Source organism: Tupaia chinensis, unplaced genomic scaffold (assembly GCF_000334495.1).
Source record: "Tupaia chinensis unplaced genomic scaffold, TupChi_1.0 Scaffold149780_1, whole genome shotgun sequence".
NCBI classification, from domain to species: Eukaryota; Metazoa; Chordata; class Mammalia; order Scandentia; family Tupaiidae; genus Tupaia; species Tupaia belangeri.
The window spans coordinates 355474-374658 of record NW_006209624.1 but is presented as its reverse complement, the minus strand read 5'-3'; the positions used below and the strand labels follow the sequence as shown (position 1 = coordinate 374658).

The 19185-nt window shown below is 35.6% G+C and overlaps 1 protein-coding gene and 1 pseudogene across 1 annotated transcript in view; both read right to left on the bottom strand.

The window, feature by feature from the left end:
• Positions 1-1769: 1769 nt before the first annotated feature.
• The window catches only part of SH3BGRL (SH3 domain binding glutamate rich protein like), an 82047-nt gene continuing 64631 nt past the window's right edge, over positions 1770-19185 (bottom strand). Inside the window, exons 2-4 of the mRNA XM_027769470.1 lie at positions 16332-16517; positions 10151-10231; positions 1770-2941 (exon numbers count right to left, since the gene is read on the bottom strand). Of these exons, the coding sequence (XP_027625271.1) occupies positions 2909-2941; positions 10151-10231; positions 16332-16517 (300 nt within the window). The 3' untranslated portion in view covers positions 1770-2908. The remainder of the gene's footprint in view (positions 2942-10150; positions 10232-16331; positions 16518-19185) is intronic.
• Positions 8248-9613, bottom strand: LOC102477064 (protein PBDC1 pseudogene; annotated as a pseudogene).

The following is a 19185-nucleotide window of genomic DNA, read 5'->3' as shown; positions in this document are numbered from 1 at the left end:
ATAAGAGTTAAAAAACTAAGAAAATGGTCAACTTAATCATAGGGACAAGTCTGGAGTTGAATATTATATCCCAGAATTCAATCAGGAAGATGGAACCACAACAGAAGATAGATTAAGTACATGAGACTGAACTGGTGAAATAGCATTCTGTGACTTTTGACTAAAATATTGCTGCTTTTCTTCTAGGCAAAAAAAAAAAAAAAAGTAGAAAACTAAACCAAATCAAACATGGTAACTGGAAGACACAAGTCACAAAAGATCACATTTATAAGAAATGTTCAAAACAGGTAAATTTATAGAGATAGAAAGCAAATTGGTGGTTTCATAAAGCTGAGGGAGTGGGGACAGAGAGTGACTGCTAATGGATAAAGAGTTTGCCTGTTGAGTGATAAAGTGTTCTACACTTAAATTACAATTAAAGATGCACAATCCTGTGAATGCACTAAAAATTACAAAACCATACACTTTAAAAAAGTGAAATTTATGGTATATGAATTATATTTCAATGAAGATGTCAAAAAAGGAAATCATGGTAAAATAATAATTATATTAATAGCATGGTTACTTTTCACATGGGAAATAAAAAAAGGAAGGGAATAACTGGTAATATCCAAGATCAGGAGTGGTAAAGTGGGGGGCAAAAGATTTGATGGTTCAAATTAATCAAATGTGAATGTCATTTAATTAGTTTCATAGGATTTGGAAAAAAAATAGCTATTTCATGTAGAAAAAGAAGAGACTGTTTCAACCTTTCTATATTTTCCACATCCAGAACTGGGTAATAAATCCAATACCTTCCTTTTCCCTTTTGTTGAATGAATGGAAAGTGTGCAGTGAAGCTTGACTTCACCAAAATTCCCTGTATTTAGATTTTCCCAACAAGTACAATTAACTTCTGCTTCAAAATTTTTTACCCCTACATTCAAATTCCCAAAGAAGTGTTGACATTTATTAATACGATCAACAGCCAATTTCCATTGCTTGGTAAAAACTAGAAATCTTCCTGAAGGGCAGATATTCTTAAGGGCAAATCGGTTCTAAAATGGGAAACAAGTTAGCAGATCTGGCTTACAATCAGAAACATGCTGAATGCAATACAACAAGAAGCAAGGATTTAATTTTCTAGTAAATATTTTGAAAATTGTTTATAAAACTCACTTAATACTAAGAAATTCACTTACTTTTCTTCTATCTGCCAAACATACATTTCTCAACTAACAAAATGAAAGCTTTCATTTTAAGGAAGACTTGATCTAAACTTTTACTTCAAATACAGATATGTTCATTTTAAGGTATTCTCCAATAGATATAAACATCATAAAATGCATCTATTTTAAGTTCTATTAAAAAGAATTCAGTTTTTTCTAGAGTTCCATACAGCATATTTTTGTAAATAAAACAATGGAATAGTTTAATTTCTACGTGTCTAGATTTCCTTACAGCATATTTTTGTAAATAAAACAATGGAATAGTTTAATTTCTACGTGTACTGTAAAATTCAGAGTCCTAAAAATAAAACTTAGAAATTACATTCAAATTGCCCTCTTTCTACTACTTTCTGTTTTTCAGCCTTCTAAAAAAGATATTACTCACCTGAAATTACTACTATATTATTTAGAAACTCCAGGGACACATAAATTATGTTTCTAAAAGTACTGAGTTTATTTTAAAGCATTTCATCAAGTTTGAATATCAGTAAACAAAGCCATGTCTTCATTATGTGTTGATTTTGGCAGAAGGTAGACTTGCATACAAGAGATACGATAAAGTAGTTTAAAGTAAAAGATGTTTATTTTTAGTAAAAAAAAAAGTAGTATGGAACTAAATACTACATGTATATCTTCTGGGTAAATGATTTAGGTCATGTGTCTTGTCTTTATTTTAAAAGTCTTCAGAATTAAAAATTTTAAAGTTGCCCCTTTTGTTTGTGCTTGTGCTCTTTCCTGCAATATAGGCAAGGAAAAGATTCTCTCTGCTTAGATTACTATACTCACAGAACATATACCTAAACTATAACAAAAAATGCCAGGTATCTCAGAAACAGTGGCATTTATATCACAAGGGGGAAAATCACTAAGATTTCTTTTAGCAAAAACCCAAGGAAAAGCAATCTTGGGAAATGATTGACAACCTATTTGATAATAATTAAAAGTCTGAGCTCTTAGCAAGAGGATGCCATTTTAAACATTTTTACTTTTCTATTTCCACGATATACACATATATATTTCACTGAGGCAAGAACTTAGAAATGATTCCATCATAGCAGTGAAGTTAAACAAGGAAGTTGGCAACTGAATGCATCTATTACTTTTTCATGGGAAGACATGAGAGGCTATATTTAGAACACTGGAAAACTTGTGTTTCAGCACACAGAAGTTTTATCTACAAAAAAATGGGAATGTAATAATTACCATAGGAAATTACAATGTTTAACATATAAATGTTATTTGCAAGTACTTTTCTAAACACAATAATATCACATCAAAAAGGTACATATTCTTGTTCATTAAAATTAACAAGACATTTTGGGAACAATGGACAGGCTTATTCTCTCTCTCCATTTAAAATTCCTCAATGTTGAGCTGGAGATATATTTAAACTGCAAAAATATCAATTAAAAAGGGGGAAGGGCATTTTCTTTGTAAAATCATTGAAATATATAAAATGCCTTGGCAGAAAAATTCTATTTCATGATATCTACTTAAAATTTTATGTTTATCTCCCCTTCTCCTCTGCATAACATTCACATTTTATTATGTATTCATTTTGATTGTTTGCATGCTAAAACACCAACTAATCTATTATTTTGATATTAAGCCTGTTTCTTCTGAAGCCAAGATAATTTTGCTATTTTCTAAAAGCAATGAAGACTCATTTTTCAGGATGCTGAAAGTGGAATGCTGAAGGTTTATACTTGCTGCTTTGCCTGGGCTTCTGCTTCCTGAAATGAAAAACAAACAAAATAGGTAAGTTTGGATAACATAAAGTAAACATCCATATATATTTTGTTTAGACTACATTAACTCAAATTACAAAGAATACTCAAAAGCAGAATAATAGCCTCTAGAAGAGGTTGATTAAAACATTCTTTATAGAAAAACTATATTATGGAAGCTGCTATCTAGAAACAGACATAATAAAACACTGCCCAATCACTATTAAGGCTTTTAAATAATTCTATAAACACAAGTGATTTACAGTTATAATTAATATTATATTCTAAAATATTCAACTAGTTTCTTTTTGTGTTTTTTTCCTCACAGAAACCGAGGGCACAAAATCACTGTTGCCTAAAGTTTACAACTAGTTGAATTATGTTTAAAGTTAAAATTATTTAGAGAATGTAAAATATTGTTGCTTTATGTTTTGTGATAGTGGGTACAAAAGAGATCAGGTCATCTTCTTTCTCTTCCTCTAGCATTAGGAATTCTGATTTCTTTGTGCTCTGGCATTCAATAGTACTTGACACAAAATAAATGTCAAAAAAAGTTCAACTATAAATGTTTAACTCTGACAAAAGAAGTGTTAAGACTTAAGTTGTAGAAACCAAGTGTGCTAAACCATATCACTGTAAACATTTGTCACTAAATGTATATATCAAAATAAGCATCTGATACTAGGCCCAAAAGAAGGAAAAAAAGTAAAAAAGACACATTTTTTTTACAAAAAAAATAGGCAAAAATTAAATAAAGAAGGAAATGAGAAAAGACACTGTTTTTCACTTTTAATACATCCTTGACAAAACAGGTAAAATATATTGGGTCATTGAAAAAGTCATGACATATTTTTCTGTTTTTCCATGTAAAAATGTGTTATGACTTTTCCTACAATCCAATATTATACCTTTCAAAACATCCAGTTAAAAAAAGAGAAAGCCTCTAAGCTCTTTTAAAGCTTTTAACAGTGTTTCATTATCCAAAATGAGTATGTCTTAGACCTAAAATATGCATCTTGTTTCATTTTACAGAACAAGCTTTCAAGAATTTCATCTCATAACACAAGTTATATGCTAAGACCTTTCTTTAATAGAAATTTCTTGCCCAGACATGCAAAATAAAAGGCACTTCAAAATTCTTTGGAAATTTTGGGGAGTACATAATTTGCCTTTCTAATTATGTTTTATTTATCAAATACATAAATTGAACTGAAAGCTTTATTAATACCGAAGAGCAAGCCTTTAATATTCACAGTATCATGAATCATCTAACCAGAGAGCTTCAGAAATAAGTGTATGAGGTGTTCTCCCCCCTACTTCCAATTTAAACATTCTATTATATAAATGCATTGGTTTTGGGTTAAATAATTCTGGGATCAAATTCTAGCTCTGCTCTTCAATCACTATGTATCACTGGACAAATTACTTAAATTATCTGCATATGAGTTTCCCCCTCTGTAGAATGGCCTTAATGACATCAATAACAGCTCATGGGACAAAGTAAAGATAAAGTGAGATATATGTGAAGTGCCTAGGTCAGTACATTGTCCATTGCAGACATCCACCCTACTTTTCTGCTTTCTCTCTCTCTCTCTCTCTCTCTCTCTCTGCCTAACTGAAACCAATTTCACAGCTAGATGTAACTAACATACAATCTCTCTTGGAGATGCAGTAAGAATATGGTGAATTCAGTGTAAATGGGATTGCTTCAAATCTCACATCAGAGGCAGACTCTAGGGCCCCTTTCTGGAGCAGGGTGATTCAATCAAAGCTAATAGGAACATTTTGATAACCAGCACCCTCATATCCTCAACATATTAGTAAATAAGCCTTTTCCAGAGGAGTTGTTTTCTTCTCAGCATGAACATCATTAGAGTTTTATTTTTAGTGAAAATATCAATTCTTTTCTTTTTAAGATTTTGTTTTTCCATAGGGTGTGTGCACTTGCTCGAGAGAAACAGAGATGGAGGTACGAAAGTGATAAAATTATCCCCCAGAAGGGATGGCCATGCCACAATCCCTTCTCCTCCATTCTTCTCTTGGGATTTTGGGCATACATACATGCCCAGTGTGATTTTTCAAGCCACTGGGTCAGGGACTCAAATCGCAGTCAGCCTTGTGTGAGTCCAGTGTCATAACCACCACGCCAAATGCTGAATCCCAATTATTTTATTTCTATCTTAAAACCATAACCTCTACTTATAAGAAATGCTAATACTAATAAATGATCTTTTGTGCAATAAAATAAATAATAAATATTTATATGCATTTTTTTTTAAAAAGGATCAAATAAATAAATAATAAATATTTATATGCATTTTTTTTAAAAAGGATCTAATTTACAATAGGATATAAAAATTATTTGTTTTTCACAAAATGACTCCTTGCTTTGTGAAAATACTTGCCATAGGGTACTTTTAATATGAACGTCTCCAGTGTGTTGGTTTTCAGTAATTTTGACATGTAAAATGCATGCTAATTATTTAGAAAATAGAGAATGGGAGGAAAATATGTACATTAGCTATGGTTCCTTCCAGTGTCCTTTTTGTGCTACTCGATTCTTAATGCAATTAAAATTGTAATTATACTGTAAAAATGTATCTGGGGGCCAGCAAGTGGTGTAAGGGTTAAAGCATTGGATACCCATATGGCTGACCATGGTTGAGTCCTGGACCCTGCTGCTTGACAATCATGCCATCATACACACCCAAAATTTCTGGAGAATGGACTGTGGCATGGCAATCCCTCTCTTGGGGATGAGATTTATTACTTTTCCTCTACCTGACTGTCTCTGTCTCTGTCTGGTGAGCACACATGCCTTATGAGAGAAGCTTTTAAAAAAATCTGTAGCTCATTTTAATATTTCCTTTCACAATCTATCATTTTTTTAATGAGAATACAAGTTCACTCAATGGATCAACTATCAATATTCTTTTGGACGTTTAATTTGCTTCCAAATTTCAGGATAATATATAACACCTTGATTCATATTTTTAATCCATAAAGTTCATTCAGTGGAGAAATTGATCTTGTTGACCCTCCTGTTAAACGTTTAACTTGTTTCTAAAGTTTTAAGAATATAAATAACATTCTGACTCATGTTTTTATCCATGAAGCTTTTCCCATGTAGAGTTATTTCACGACATATAACACCATGTGAACAAGTACAAACATTTCTGGGATTCCTGATAAATCTCTGCCATTCTGGTTTTCAAAAGGAATGTAAATTTATACTACCATAAGTAATACATGAGAGCATCTGTTTGAAGCATCCCTTTTCTCAACATTGTTATCCTTTTATCTTTGCCTGTTTCGTAAATTGAAATTGTATGTCATTTTATCACATTTATTATCAGTGCACTTTTCTAATTTTTGTTAACTAGTTGAAATACTATTTAATATGTACTTTCTGTTCAACCAGTTCTTTCTTGAAGGTTTATTTTCTTAGTAAATTAAAGAAGAAAAAAAAAAAACTCCAAAAATTGAACTGAAGGGCAGAAAAACCCTTATTCGGATACCAAATCTATCACTTTTAGTCTTGAGGGGAAAAGCCTATTAAATACAAACATTCAATATTTCCCTATCACCAATCCATCCTTTATCTCCACTGTCAATTCCAGATCTTATCTTTTTAACCCAATCTATCAGTTCCGTCTTGTCTAATCTTTACAACATCTGCTGTTCTTTTACTCTATTCCTACTCCCAGGCTTAAACAATAATGGGAAAAACACTATAACTGAGTTGACTGGTTCCACTATGAGCTCATCAGTTCTAACTATAGTTAGGCCCCTGCCCAAGCATCCTTTCATTTATTATTTTAGCCTAATCCTTAGCCTATTTTCAAAAAGTATTTCTTTTCAATTTCTTCAGGATTCTAACGTTCCAAAGTTCATCTCACTCTTAGAAGATAACTTTTCTTTCTCCCTCACACTGAAAGTAAGACACTTTCAAATGTTAGCTCTCCTAATCTTCCCACACATTAAACTTTCTGTAGTTTTTATCCTTTATATCTCTCTTCATATCCTCTACACACCCCACACAATCTCCTTTCCAAGATCTATTCATCCCATGGATCATGCATTATTCAGTTTTCTCCATGACCTTTGCTTAATTTCCCAACCTCTTAGATTAGAGGCCCCAGAGATAGCTTTAATTCCTCCCACGTTTTAAGATGTATAACCATACCATTAGGTGCTAAATCCTATAACACATGATTTTTTTTTTGTCACTTATATTCATCTGTACCTTTCCAAGGCTGTTGTCCCAATTTAGGCATTCTTAATCACATTTTTGGGCTCTTAAGCTATCTCAAATGGGTTTGCCTATCTCTAATATCTTATTTCTGCAATATTTCATAATTTATACAGCTGCCAAATTCATTTTTAGTTTATTTTTCTTTTTTTTTTTTTGCCATAGAGTATGCGTGCTCATTGGAGAGACACAGAGAGAGGAAGTGAGAAATTACCCTCTGGGGAGATAGCCATGCCACAATCCCTTCTCCTACATTCTCCTCTTGGGATTCTGGGCATGGACACACACACACACACACACACACACACACACACACACACACACACACACACACACAGTATAATTTTCAGACCACTGGGTCCAGGACTCTAACCATGATCAGTCATGTGGGAATCCAATACCTTAACCACCATGCTACTTGCTGGCCCACCAAATTCATTTTTATAAGATATGGATTACATCCTCTCTTAAAATACAGAGATAATCACATAATTGTCTTACTCCATTCCCAATCATAGTTTTTGCCTAGAGAATAAAGCTGAAAATTACCTAGCACAGAAATCATCATCTGGCCCCAACTTACATAGCCCATAGCCAACTTCACCTTCTAATACAACCTTCTCTGTTTAATATTTTGGAGCCAATTTAGTCTCTGAACATACCATCATGCATTGCTGTATCCCAATGCAGTGTTTCTGTTGCTGTTTCTGTGAAAAATATTTTCATGTCATTTCAATATTTTGGAATCCCCAACAGTTCAAATGTCCTGCATGAAACCTTTCCTAACCTCCTTAATAGAAACTTATGATATTTCCACTGGATTGTTCAGTATTTTATTCACACTGATCTTACAGGATTTACCACAGTATGTCTTGAATCATAATTATTTATACAAGTATTTGCTGTATAATTATTTGTATACATGTCTTTCATGATGTTATAATATTTTATAGACACTATGCTGTATTCTCTGTATTTGTTCCATCAATTAATAATCAAATCAGTGTTTGACACTAAATAAATACTTATTGAATGAGTAGATCAATAAGTGAATCTTAATTTTTTTAAAGTCTTTAAGTTAGTTCATACATGGGAATGATCCGATAGCTCTCATTAAGATGTCCTTCCAAGTGTCCTTCAATTGCACATGGACATACATGTAACCAAAGGGATTTGTGCAAGCAGTACCATGCTACTTTCAGACTTAGTTTTGCCACAACTCTAGAGTGCTATTCCCAGTCTGCCTTACATAGCTGTTTTACCATTTTTATTTATTTATTTATTGGCTTCTTTTTCTTTTTCTCCTCCTTTGTCAGTTTTTTTCTTTTCTTCTCTACTATCAACTTCTTTCTCTTCTCCTTTCTCGGCCTTTTCTTCTCTACTGTCAGCTTCTTCCTCTCCACCATCGTTGGCTTCTTTCTCTCTTTCTCTGTCCTGAACACTGATATAAACTGCTTTATTATAGCCTTCCCGGTTTCGAGCAATTTCAATGGCAAAAAATTGAATCCTGGGGGCAAAGATGGTGTTTTCCTCAGTGTAACCCTGAGAACAATCTAGTCGTAACAAAGTACCATAGTTGAAGTCTTCTACAATCCCATCAAACTTCATGCAGAATGGCCTCCACATCTCTTTAGCTGATTCTGATTTGAGTTCTTCTGGGTCCAATACATTTATCCTGAGTTTCTCAAAAATTTCCCGGAACTCAGAGTAGATTTGATCATTCACTTTGGTGAGTTTCAGGAACTGTGGATCAACTGATGAAATCAGCTTGTAATAGACTTCAGCATGCTGCATTGCTCTCATGACCCAAGCTATCTCAATGTCGGGATCATTTCCATATGACTCTGCTGGGAGCAAAAGAGGATGGGCCACAGACACCAGCTCCCTGGAAACCCGCTCATCAGTTCCACTAGAAGCATCTATGTTGCATGCAGCCCAGAAAGCGTGGCTTCACCTTCCCAGAAATGATATTTTTGCAAGCTCCTCCCCTGAATCTTAATTTTAATTGAAGGGGAAGAGTCATCAGTCACAGACTATCTTTTTTTTCATACTTTCTCTAATCTGCAGTGAACTCAATGACTTAACTTGGGTCTTTCTAACTTACTTAAACAAGAGTGTCTTACCTAACTTATGACTCAAATTATACAAAACTTAAAATATAACACTTTATTCATAGAGAAAGGAAATTTGGCAAGTAAACAACCTCATAGTGATGCAAACAAAATGCTCGTAAACTGTCTCTAGTGAAAACAGTGACAATAGCACAGATTTTCAAAACTGGAAAAGAAGCAAGTGTTTGAATAATCTGTTGCTAAGAGTAAAAATAAAATGATAGAGCAGAGGAGATACATTTTGTTCAAGCCCAGCTTCTCTGAAGACTTACTGTAAAGACCAAAGGTATATTTATATCCATAGGTTTGAGACATTTCATTAGACAGTAACTTACTTTTCCTTCCTTTCTTTATGTGATCTCCCATGGGAACACTACCACTTGGAAAGTTGATTTTTGTTGGCAGGGGAAAGTCCCAAATTTAACCAGAAATTTGGTGATAAATTTTGCAACTCAGATGCTCTTAGTTAACTTGAAAGGATGACTATTGTTTGCTCTCATACAGGCAATAAATGTTGCCAAGGAGATTACCATGAACTAAGATGCTGTTGATATAGAACTGTGCGTGACACCTGGAATAATGCAGTCTCTTAAAATTGTTAACCATTTATTTGTGAGTGGTGATGGGGAAGTCTCTCTACCTATCCTTCCTACACACATACTTTCTGTATTTGGTTAAGCAATCTACCTGTCTTACTAGGGACTAAATATATACAGAGCAGTGGTTTTAACTTTTAGCTATGATGCACTGCCTTTGACTTAATCTAAATACTTAATAAGGTAGAAATCTGACTAATTAAAAATCCAGCAGCAATGAAATGACCTACAAAGCAGGATAAAAAAGAATTCATACCTTTGAACCAGGTGGTGCTGTCAAGCCTAAAAAGGCATACACTGCATTATTTTCTCTGGCTTCAAAGAAGGCATCGTAATCCTTGGTGAAAAGAAGGCAAGAAGAATTAGACATTCAATATATACTGAATGTCTGTACTCTATGGCACAAATTGAAAGACAGAAGGTATGAAAGCATGGAAAGCAACTATGGATACTTGATAGCATAGGAGAAGGATGTGAAATTGGAGTCTGCGAGGGAAGGGTTCAAGGGGAAAAAGAAAGAAGCAAAACATTTAAGGGAGGCAAAAATGGAAACTTATCTGTTGATGATATTGTGTACGGTAATAGCTTTGATGGGATGAACATATAGTGTATTGTTGATAGAAAAATTCATTTGGTATGGTGCAATGATATAGTGATTGAATGTAAAAATATTAAGAGAAAAGAAAAAAAAAAGAAAGTATGCTGTTCTGTGGGGCAGTAATTGTAAAATGGTTTATTCCATATCACATAGAATTTAAACCTGTCTGCAGCTTCCTCCACTGCCCAAAGCACCCAACTCTTTTCCATTAACAGGGAGACTGTTGTTCCAGTTCACTATTTATTTAGGTAGAGATTTTCTCAGAGCTTAAAGTAGAACAGATAGTAGCTAGACATGCCCAAGGCCAGAATAACAGTGAATGTACAGTGTTTTGAATAACAGAATGAAATGTTCATAAAATCTGACCAGAAAAGTAACCAAACCACTAAGCTATTTCAACCTGAAATCTAAGAGAAGACTCACATGATTGAATTTGTTAGGCTCCTCAATGTCATTATCTAAGTAACCAAACCTTCTCAAAAAGTAATAGACTCGCTTAAATTTGACTGTGACTTATAATCAATAACAAACTATAATTCGAAAACATAGCCATTGTCTTCATCTGGTCTTAACGTATTTAATTTTTAAAAACACAGAGAAGTTTGGCATTTTGGGTGATTTATTAGAGCTGAAAAACATTAATAATTTCCTTGCTTTTCTAAAGATTGCCACACCAGCAGATTACCAACGACAGGGTTCTTTCCAAGTACCTTTTTTCCCCCCTAGTCACTTGGAGGATCTGAAAATACAAAGTTTACAGTCTTTCAAATAACTTATGACCCTAAAAATTTGTTCCCTACCCCAAGAAACAGAAGAATAGTTATTTCCCTCTTATTCAGTGTTTCTTTTATTACAGATTTGTTTGGAGCTACCTGGGATCTCCTTAAGGATTAATTCAAGATATCTCTTTGTGTACTTTAGATGTTGATAAAGGAATGAATCCTAAACAACAGACATAAATGAACAGCCTCCTAAACTCTTTGATTTCATCATTCAGAAGTAAAACTAATTAGATTCTGATACCAATTTCATACTGAGACATATGAATGATAAACAACTAAAGGTAAACAAATGATATATATCTTTTTTTAAGAGGTTTTTGTGCGCTCGCCAGAGAGAGAGAGACAGAGAGACAGAGAGACAGAAAGTGAGAAATCACCCCCCAGGGGGGATGGCCACGCCGCAATCCCTTCTCCTCTATTCTCCTCTCGAGATCTTGGGCATGCATGCACATGCGCCTGGCGTGAGTTTAAGCCACCGGGTCCGGGACTCAACCCGCAGTCAACTATGTGGGAGTCCAGCGACATAGCCATTATGCTAACTGCTGGGCCCAGATACATATCTTACCTATATTCAAATACTTGGAAGTAACTTCCAAATGCTAGTTAAAAAATCTAGGAGTCATATGGAAGATATTTTCACCATCATAAAAACAACACAAACAAATTATGTCAGTCTTTAGATTCATGTGAAATAAAGCAGGTTCTTAAGTGGATTGAAATCTGATAATATAATGCTACGTAGAGGACTCTAGTTGCCTCTGCTTCAAGTGTTAATATTTTAAAGTCAAAGTATATTATCATTTGTTGTCCCGAGACTTAGCAAAGACAAATAACATTTGTAAATCATAGAGAGAGAAGCCTATATGTTTCTTAACTAAGTCAAATTAATCAATTTATCACACAAATATTTCTTGAACACTATATGCCAAACATTGTTCTTCATGCTGAAAACATAAGAAGAAATAAAATAGACTATGACATAGTCTGATTCTTCTATAGGAATTCTCTTGAGAAAAAAAAAGTAAAGGAATTTTATTTACTTAATTATTTATTTGTCATAGGGTGTCTGCACCTTCCAAAGAGAGACAAAGGGAAAGTGAGAACTCCCCCTCAGGGGAGATGGCTATGCTGTAATCCTTTCTCCTCTACTACCCTCTTGGAAATTTGGGCATGCATGTACATGCACCTGGCATGATTTTCAAGCTGCCAGGTCTGACACTTGAACTGTGGTTGGTCACATGGGAGTCCAGTGCCTTAACCACTATACCACCTGCTGGCTCCAAGATATTCTATTTTTAAAAAGAATTACTTCAATTAATTAATTAATTAATTAATTTTAATATGACCACAGAGGGACAGAGTAAGAAAGAATGAGAGAGGGAAAGTGAGAAAGCAAGTCACCAGGTCTGGGACTCGAACTGTAGTAGACCATGTGGGAGTCCCCCCCTTTAACCACCATGCCACCTGCCAGCCCCAATATACTCTATTTATATTTCTGATATTCTAATAACATAAATCTAAAATGTATTCCACCATATACCAGCATCATATAATTTCATGGAAATATGTTTCAGTTCTTCATGTACATTGTAAAAGCTCTTTCAGAACTAAGATTATCCTATAATTTTTGTATCTTCTATAGTGAAGCCTCATATATACAGGTAGGTTCAGTCATACTCAGTCAGGAAATAAGAACCTATGCCACAATTCAGTATCAATGTCTGACATTTTTGGTTGCTCACAACTGGAGTTACTACTGGCACCTCGCAGATGGCAGCTAGGGATGTGGGCTGCTAAAGAGCTTACAATGCACAGGGAAGCTTCTCACAACAAACTGTCTGGATAAGATGTCAGTAGTGTCAGGGCCAGCAAGTGGCATAGCGTTAAGGTGTTAGACTCCCACGTGGTCGACTGTGGACTGAATCCTGGACCTGGCGGCTTGAAACTCACACAGGCGCATGTGCGTGTGCACCCAAAATGCAGAGAGGAGCCTGAAAGAGAAGGGATTGCAGTGTGGCCATCCCCTCTGGGCATGATTCCTCATTTTCTCTCTGTCTCTCTGGTGAACACACATACCTGAGAGCAAAAGTATCTCAAAAAAAAAAAAAATGTCGGTAGTGCCAAGGTTGAGAAATCCTAAGATTAGTAAAATGAATTTAATATGGAAACCTAAATACAAAAGATTGAAGAGCTGAAAGGCAAACAAGAGATGGTAAGGGAACATAGAGATTGGCAACAGCAGGAAGCTGCTACCACAGCTAGATCTATAGGGAAAAGTGAAGAAGATAATATTACATAGCCTAGGAGCTGGAACACCTGGCAGAGCTGGTATCTCAAAGGAAATGCAGCCAGTGTCATGGACACCTCCAGAAATGAGGAGGAGGAAGGTACCTTGACTTTTCCTCTCATCCTATTCTCTAATCTTCCAATCAGAGTCTCCTACTATCGGGCAAATCTAAGGAGAATATAAACTGGGAAATGTAATTTGAAGAAGTCATCTCCCAATAATATAGAATAAAGCAAGAAAAGAATGAAGACATTGCTCTGAGTAAATAGGAATATGAACAACACAATGATTTAATAGAGTAGTAACTTCAGAGAAAACAGACACAGATTTAAATCCTAGGTACATAACGAATTTCTATTTGTGTGACTTAAAAAGTCAACTAACTCCTAGCCTCAAATTCTTTATCAGTGAAATAGGAATAAAAGTACTTACCTCATGGTATTACTCCGAAATGGATTGTTATACCATACATAAAGCATATAACACAATTGCTGACATGAAATCAGTTTTTAATGAATTATTGCTATATACTCATCTCCCTAAGAGTTTGTAAAATAACAAGCCTTAGTTCTTATTGTTATGAAACTCTTATGTGTCTGGCATAAAGCAGGCCCCCAATAGAACTTGGATTTCTTTTTTATCAACAAATATTTATTTGGCTGGCTGAGTTTCACTTCCTGCCCCTTCATTTCTATCTTCCCATTTCTCAGTGACACTTGCCTTATTTCTATAACATACTCCACTCCCCCATACCATGCCTTCTGAGGGAACAATAAACCAGGTAAAGGTGGTTTCTCGAATGTACCCTTATAATACAAAATATGTTTGTTTTTGCAATAAAACAATGGAAATTTCTGCTTCAAAAAGGAACTGTTAAGACAACATACATTAGCGCCAGCTGGTGACATGGTGGTGAACGTAATTGGATCCCATATGGCCAACTGCATGGTCTGACCCAGCAGCTTGAAAAACACACAAGGTGCATGTGTGAGTATGCCCAAAATTCCAAGAGGAGAATGGAGGAGAAGAGATTGTGACATGACCATACTCCTTGGGGAGTATGTTCTCATTTTCTCTCTGTTTATCTGTCTTCTTCTCTGGCATGCACACATGACCTAAGGCAAATTAAAAAGAGACAGACAGACAGACAGACAACATATGATGGCTTAGATAGGGCTGGATGACCTGAAGCCTCTTCCAGTGCCTGATATTCAACAATTCACAGAAATGTAAAATAAACATGCATGGAGGTTTCATTATCTTAAAGAATAGCCTAAGTGCCTTTTCTGTTATCTGCAGACTATGTCTGGTCCTGTATGTAGCAACAGATAAAATCTCTAGGCCCCTCCTCAGAACTGACAAATTCACTCATAGAGAAATTATTTTGTACCCATATACTTTTTCATTTTTATCATACTCTTCCCCTAGAGTCTCTGAATTGGCATGAAAAGAGTTCTCTACCAAAAATTATCCTTTGCATTCCTATATAAATACATGAGGTAGAAGATTTGGATTGCTGCCTCTAAAGCCATTTGTTCCTTGATCATGCTAAACCTGATGATTTAACAATGCAAACAACTCTTTACTCCAAATTCCTATAGCCCGTAATACACTTTTTGCACCATGTTATCATGTGCATGTGACTTCATAACCACTAATTGTTTTAGGTGTATATGATTCTTCCCATACCCCTCTCACATCCAACTCCTAAACAAAGACAAGACAGTATGTTGTTTACATTTGTACTTGTGATGGTTTTTAGAATGACCACAGGCTACAAAAGTTACTGAAATATAATATGAGTGATGAATTAAGAATAGGGACCAGCAGTTAGCATAATGGCTATGTTGCTGGACTCCCATGTAGTTGACTGTGGTTCGAGTCCTGGACCCGGAGGCTTAAAACTCATGCTGGGGTTTGTGTACCCAAGATCCCGAGAGGAGGATGGAGGAGAGGGGATTGCAGCATGACCATCCCCCCTGGGGGGGGATTTCTCCCTTTTTGTCTCTCTGTCTCTCTCTTTCTGGTGAGCGCATGTGCCCTATAAAAAACCCAAAAAAAAAAAAAAAAAAGAATTAAGAATAAAGAAAACTACTACATGGCTTACTTGAAAGTCGTGTTGCAAAGCAAACACTCCCTCATTCCTTATATGAGTTTGATCAGCTAACTTAAAAGTTTAAGAAAATCCATTAATGATACCAAAAATATAAGCAGAAAAAAATTATAGAGGTTAAGGCACTGGACTCCCACAAAGTAGACGCCTGGCATGTGTGCATGTGTGTGTGACTGAAATCCCAAGAGGAGAATGAAGGAGAAGGGATTGCAGTGTGGCCATCCTCCTTGGAAGGGAGTGTGTGTGATTTCTCGCTTTCTGTCTCTCTGGCAAGCATACTTGCTCTATAGTAAAAATCTCTCAAAAATTAATCATTTTAATCTAAATACTTGTAAACAGCTGACTTCTTTTTAGAGGCTTCTCCATGGACACACCAGAAATAATCTGATTTATCTGGTTGTAATCAAGATGAAGAAATGTAAAGTCAATGATTTGTCTAAGGTCTGTGTTTATACATTTTTAAGGCATTATTTTGTGGTTGCCACATCCCTTTGCCTCCTACTAAAAAGTAATATACTCCAGCTGTTCAGCATGGATACAGAGACAAATGACAGTATGAAGGAGAAAATGACTATGCAGATTTGGAGGTGGGAGGTGGAAAGAATACCATAGATTTGGAGCAATCTATTTCAATAAACAAGAATTTAGTTTTCTTACCCCACGGTACTGGCTTTCATTGAAAATCTGAGGTGGCAGGGGGTACCCTGTGGCTGGCCGACTGTTTTCAGGTACATTTTCTCTCATCCACTTCCGATTCTCTTCATTGGCTGCAATATCCTTTTCTTCATATCCTATTTTGTTAGCTTCTAAGAAACCAAGCACATCTTGCTGTTTTTTCTTAATCTAGGACCCAAATGACAAGAAGCCATATTACTGAGCAAACAGCTTTGTTGTTTTTATTTTTCAAAATCAATAAAAGTCATCATGGTGAGTTAGCGTGAATTCAGACACAAAGCAAAATTTGTAGTTTCACAGAGGATACGATTATTTTTCTTTATTATTATCTTGTTAATAATGTCTTGTAAGTGAGTAGATGAACTTTTAGTCCACAGTTCCTTTTATCAAACTTTTTCTTTTTCCATTGAAAATTTCCACATCTAATGACACAGAGACAAGGCCAGAAGATGCTATCAATAACCTAAAGAAGTGCAGTTAACTCAAAAGTGTGGGACACTGTTTTCTGATTACCTGTAAGTCTTTTTTAGTTTCAGCCCTTCTTTTTTTTTTTGAGAGGTTTTCGCTATAGGGCACGTGCGCTCGCCAGACAGAGAGAGACAGAGAGACAGAAAGCGAAAAATCACCCCCCAGAGGGGATGGTCACGCCACAATCCCTTCTCCTCCATTCTCCTCTCAGGATCTTGGGCATGCACGCACACGCGCCCAGCGTGAGTTTTAAGCCACCGGGTCCGGGATGCGAACCACGGTTGACTACGGGGGAGTCCAGCGACATAGCCATTACGCTAACTGCTGGTTCCTGAGTTTCAGCCCTTCTTTAAAATCTTTCCAAAGGACTCAAATCTACTTCCTGTCTTAACAAACATCATACAACCAAATCAAGAGAAGTTATTTTTTCCTTGTAAATTGCATAACCCCCAGTGTCCATTTTCATTTTACAGAATAGAAACTGAATAAGAAAATTTAAGAGCTATGTCTTCCTGTATACTAAGTTTGCAATAAACCTCTACCACTCATTAGCCCTTATAATGTGCTGCTAAAGTAACTTTTAAGCAACTGTGCTACCTCTTGAACCAGATTAGCAAATAGAGACGACACATTTATTTTTGTCTCCTTATTATACCTAGGAGACAACTTTGAAAATAGTAAAAATAATACTTTTTAGTTAGGTTTCTCCTCTGGTATGCATTTCTTTTAAAACCTGAATTCACACATCTACTGCAATTTATTCATATTTAAAACTATTACTTAAAATTTTTGAGCTGCCAAGTACATGCAATAAGCAATTTTCATCATGGAGTCAGACTAAAGGGACACAGAGGGCAGAAACAAAAGGAAGAAAGAAAGAAAAAGAAAGAAAGAAAGAGAGAAGGAAGCAGTCCTGCCAATGGAAATGAAAATGCAAAATAAAAAACTCACCTGCAGTCAAGCCCCCTCTGGATTTACATACATGTATTCATGTACACAGGTTAAATTTCTGTCTTTCTATGTTGATTGTAATTGTAGGTAAAAAACTGTCTTTCTCATCACATAACCCCAGGACAAAAAGTTCAATTTCTCCCAATAGAAACTTTAATTTTTAAATGCTAATTACATCAGAGTACTGACTGCCCTTCTTTAAAAATCAGTTACAATCTGGCAAATTTACTAGATGGCAATTTTTCTAATGTGAATCCCTTTTCCTTACTGGCTTACAAAATCAAACTTTCATTCCTATACATAATGTATACAACCACTCCTCACTTAACAACCCATCTGTTTAATGACCACTCAGATTTACAACCAGATCTCCAGTGTGGGGAATCCTCTTTATGAGTCTTTGTTTTATTCCCTGCAGTTGGTTAGTATTCACTACACAAAGTGTTCTCAATCAAGCAAGAATACACACTTTATTTACAAATTTGTACTTTATTACCCATAGTAGTATTCAGAATAAATGCCACACTCATTATTGTGTTGTGGTTGGTCTTGTCGCTTTTTGGTGCTTATCTAATGTATGCTTTTTGTATGGATAGAATTACCTTATTCTACTGAGATGCCACATCATATCTATAAAATAATACAGATCCTATGGCACCATGACACACAACAAGATATCTGCCTTTAAGCTCCTCATTTATGGACCAATTTACTTAACAATCTAGTTCAGAAACAGAACTGGGTCATTAAGTGAGGAGTGCCTGAACTCTTTTTTGAATTTTGAGGAAAAGTAATGTAAAAGTCAATAAATAGGAGTATCTAGTAAACCGATGTACTTGATGGAAGGTACAACTAAATCAGTAATTTTCTTTTTAAAAAAATTTTGGGACTAGCAGAAGGCATAATGGATAGGTAGCTGAGCTGACTTCCCAAGTAGTTGACTCTAGTTTGAGTTCCATACCCAGAGGTTTTGAATTCATGTTCCGTGTGCGTATGTGTGTGCCCCAAATCCCAAGAGGAAAACAAAGAAGAGATTGCAGCATGACCATCCCCCTGGGGGGAGGGGGATTTCTCACTTTCTGTCTCTCTGGCAAGTTCGCATGCCCTATAGCAAAACCTCCTATAAGAAAATTGCTATTTTAGGGACCAGCAGTTAGCGTAATGGCTATGTCGCTGGACTCCCACGTAGTTGACCGCGGTTCAAGTCCTGGACCCGGTGGCTTAAACTCACACCGGGCACGTGTGCAAGCATGCCCAAGATCCCGAGAGGAGAATGGAGGAGAAGGGATTGTGGCGTGGTTATCCCCCCTGGGGGGTGATTTCTCGCTTTCTGTCTCTCTGTCTCTCTCTGTCTGTCTGGCGAGCGCACGCGCCCTATAGCAAAAACCTCTCCAAAAAAAAATGCTATTTTAGCCAG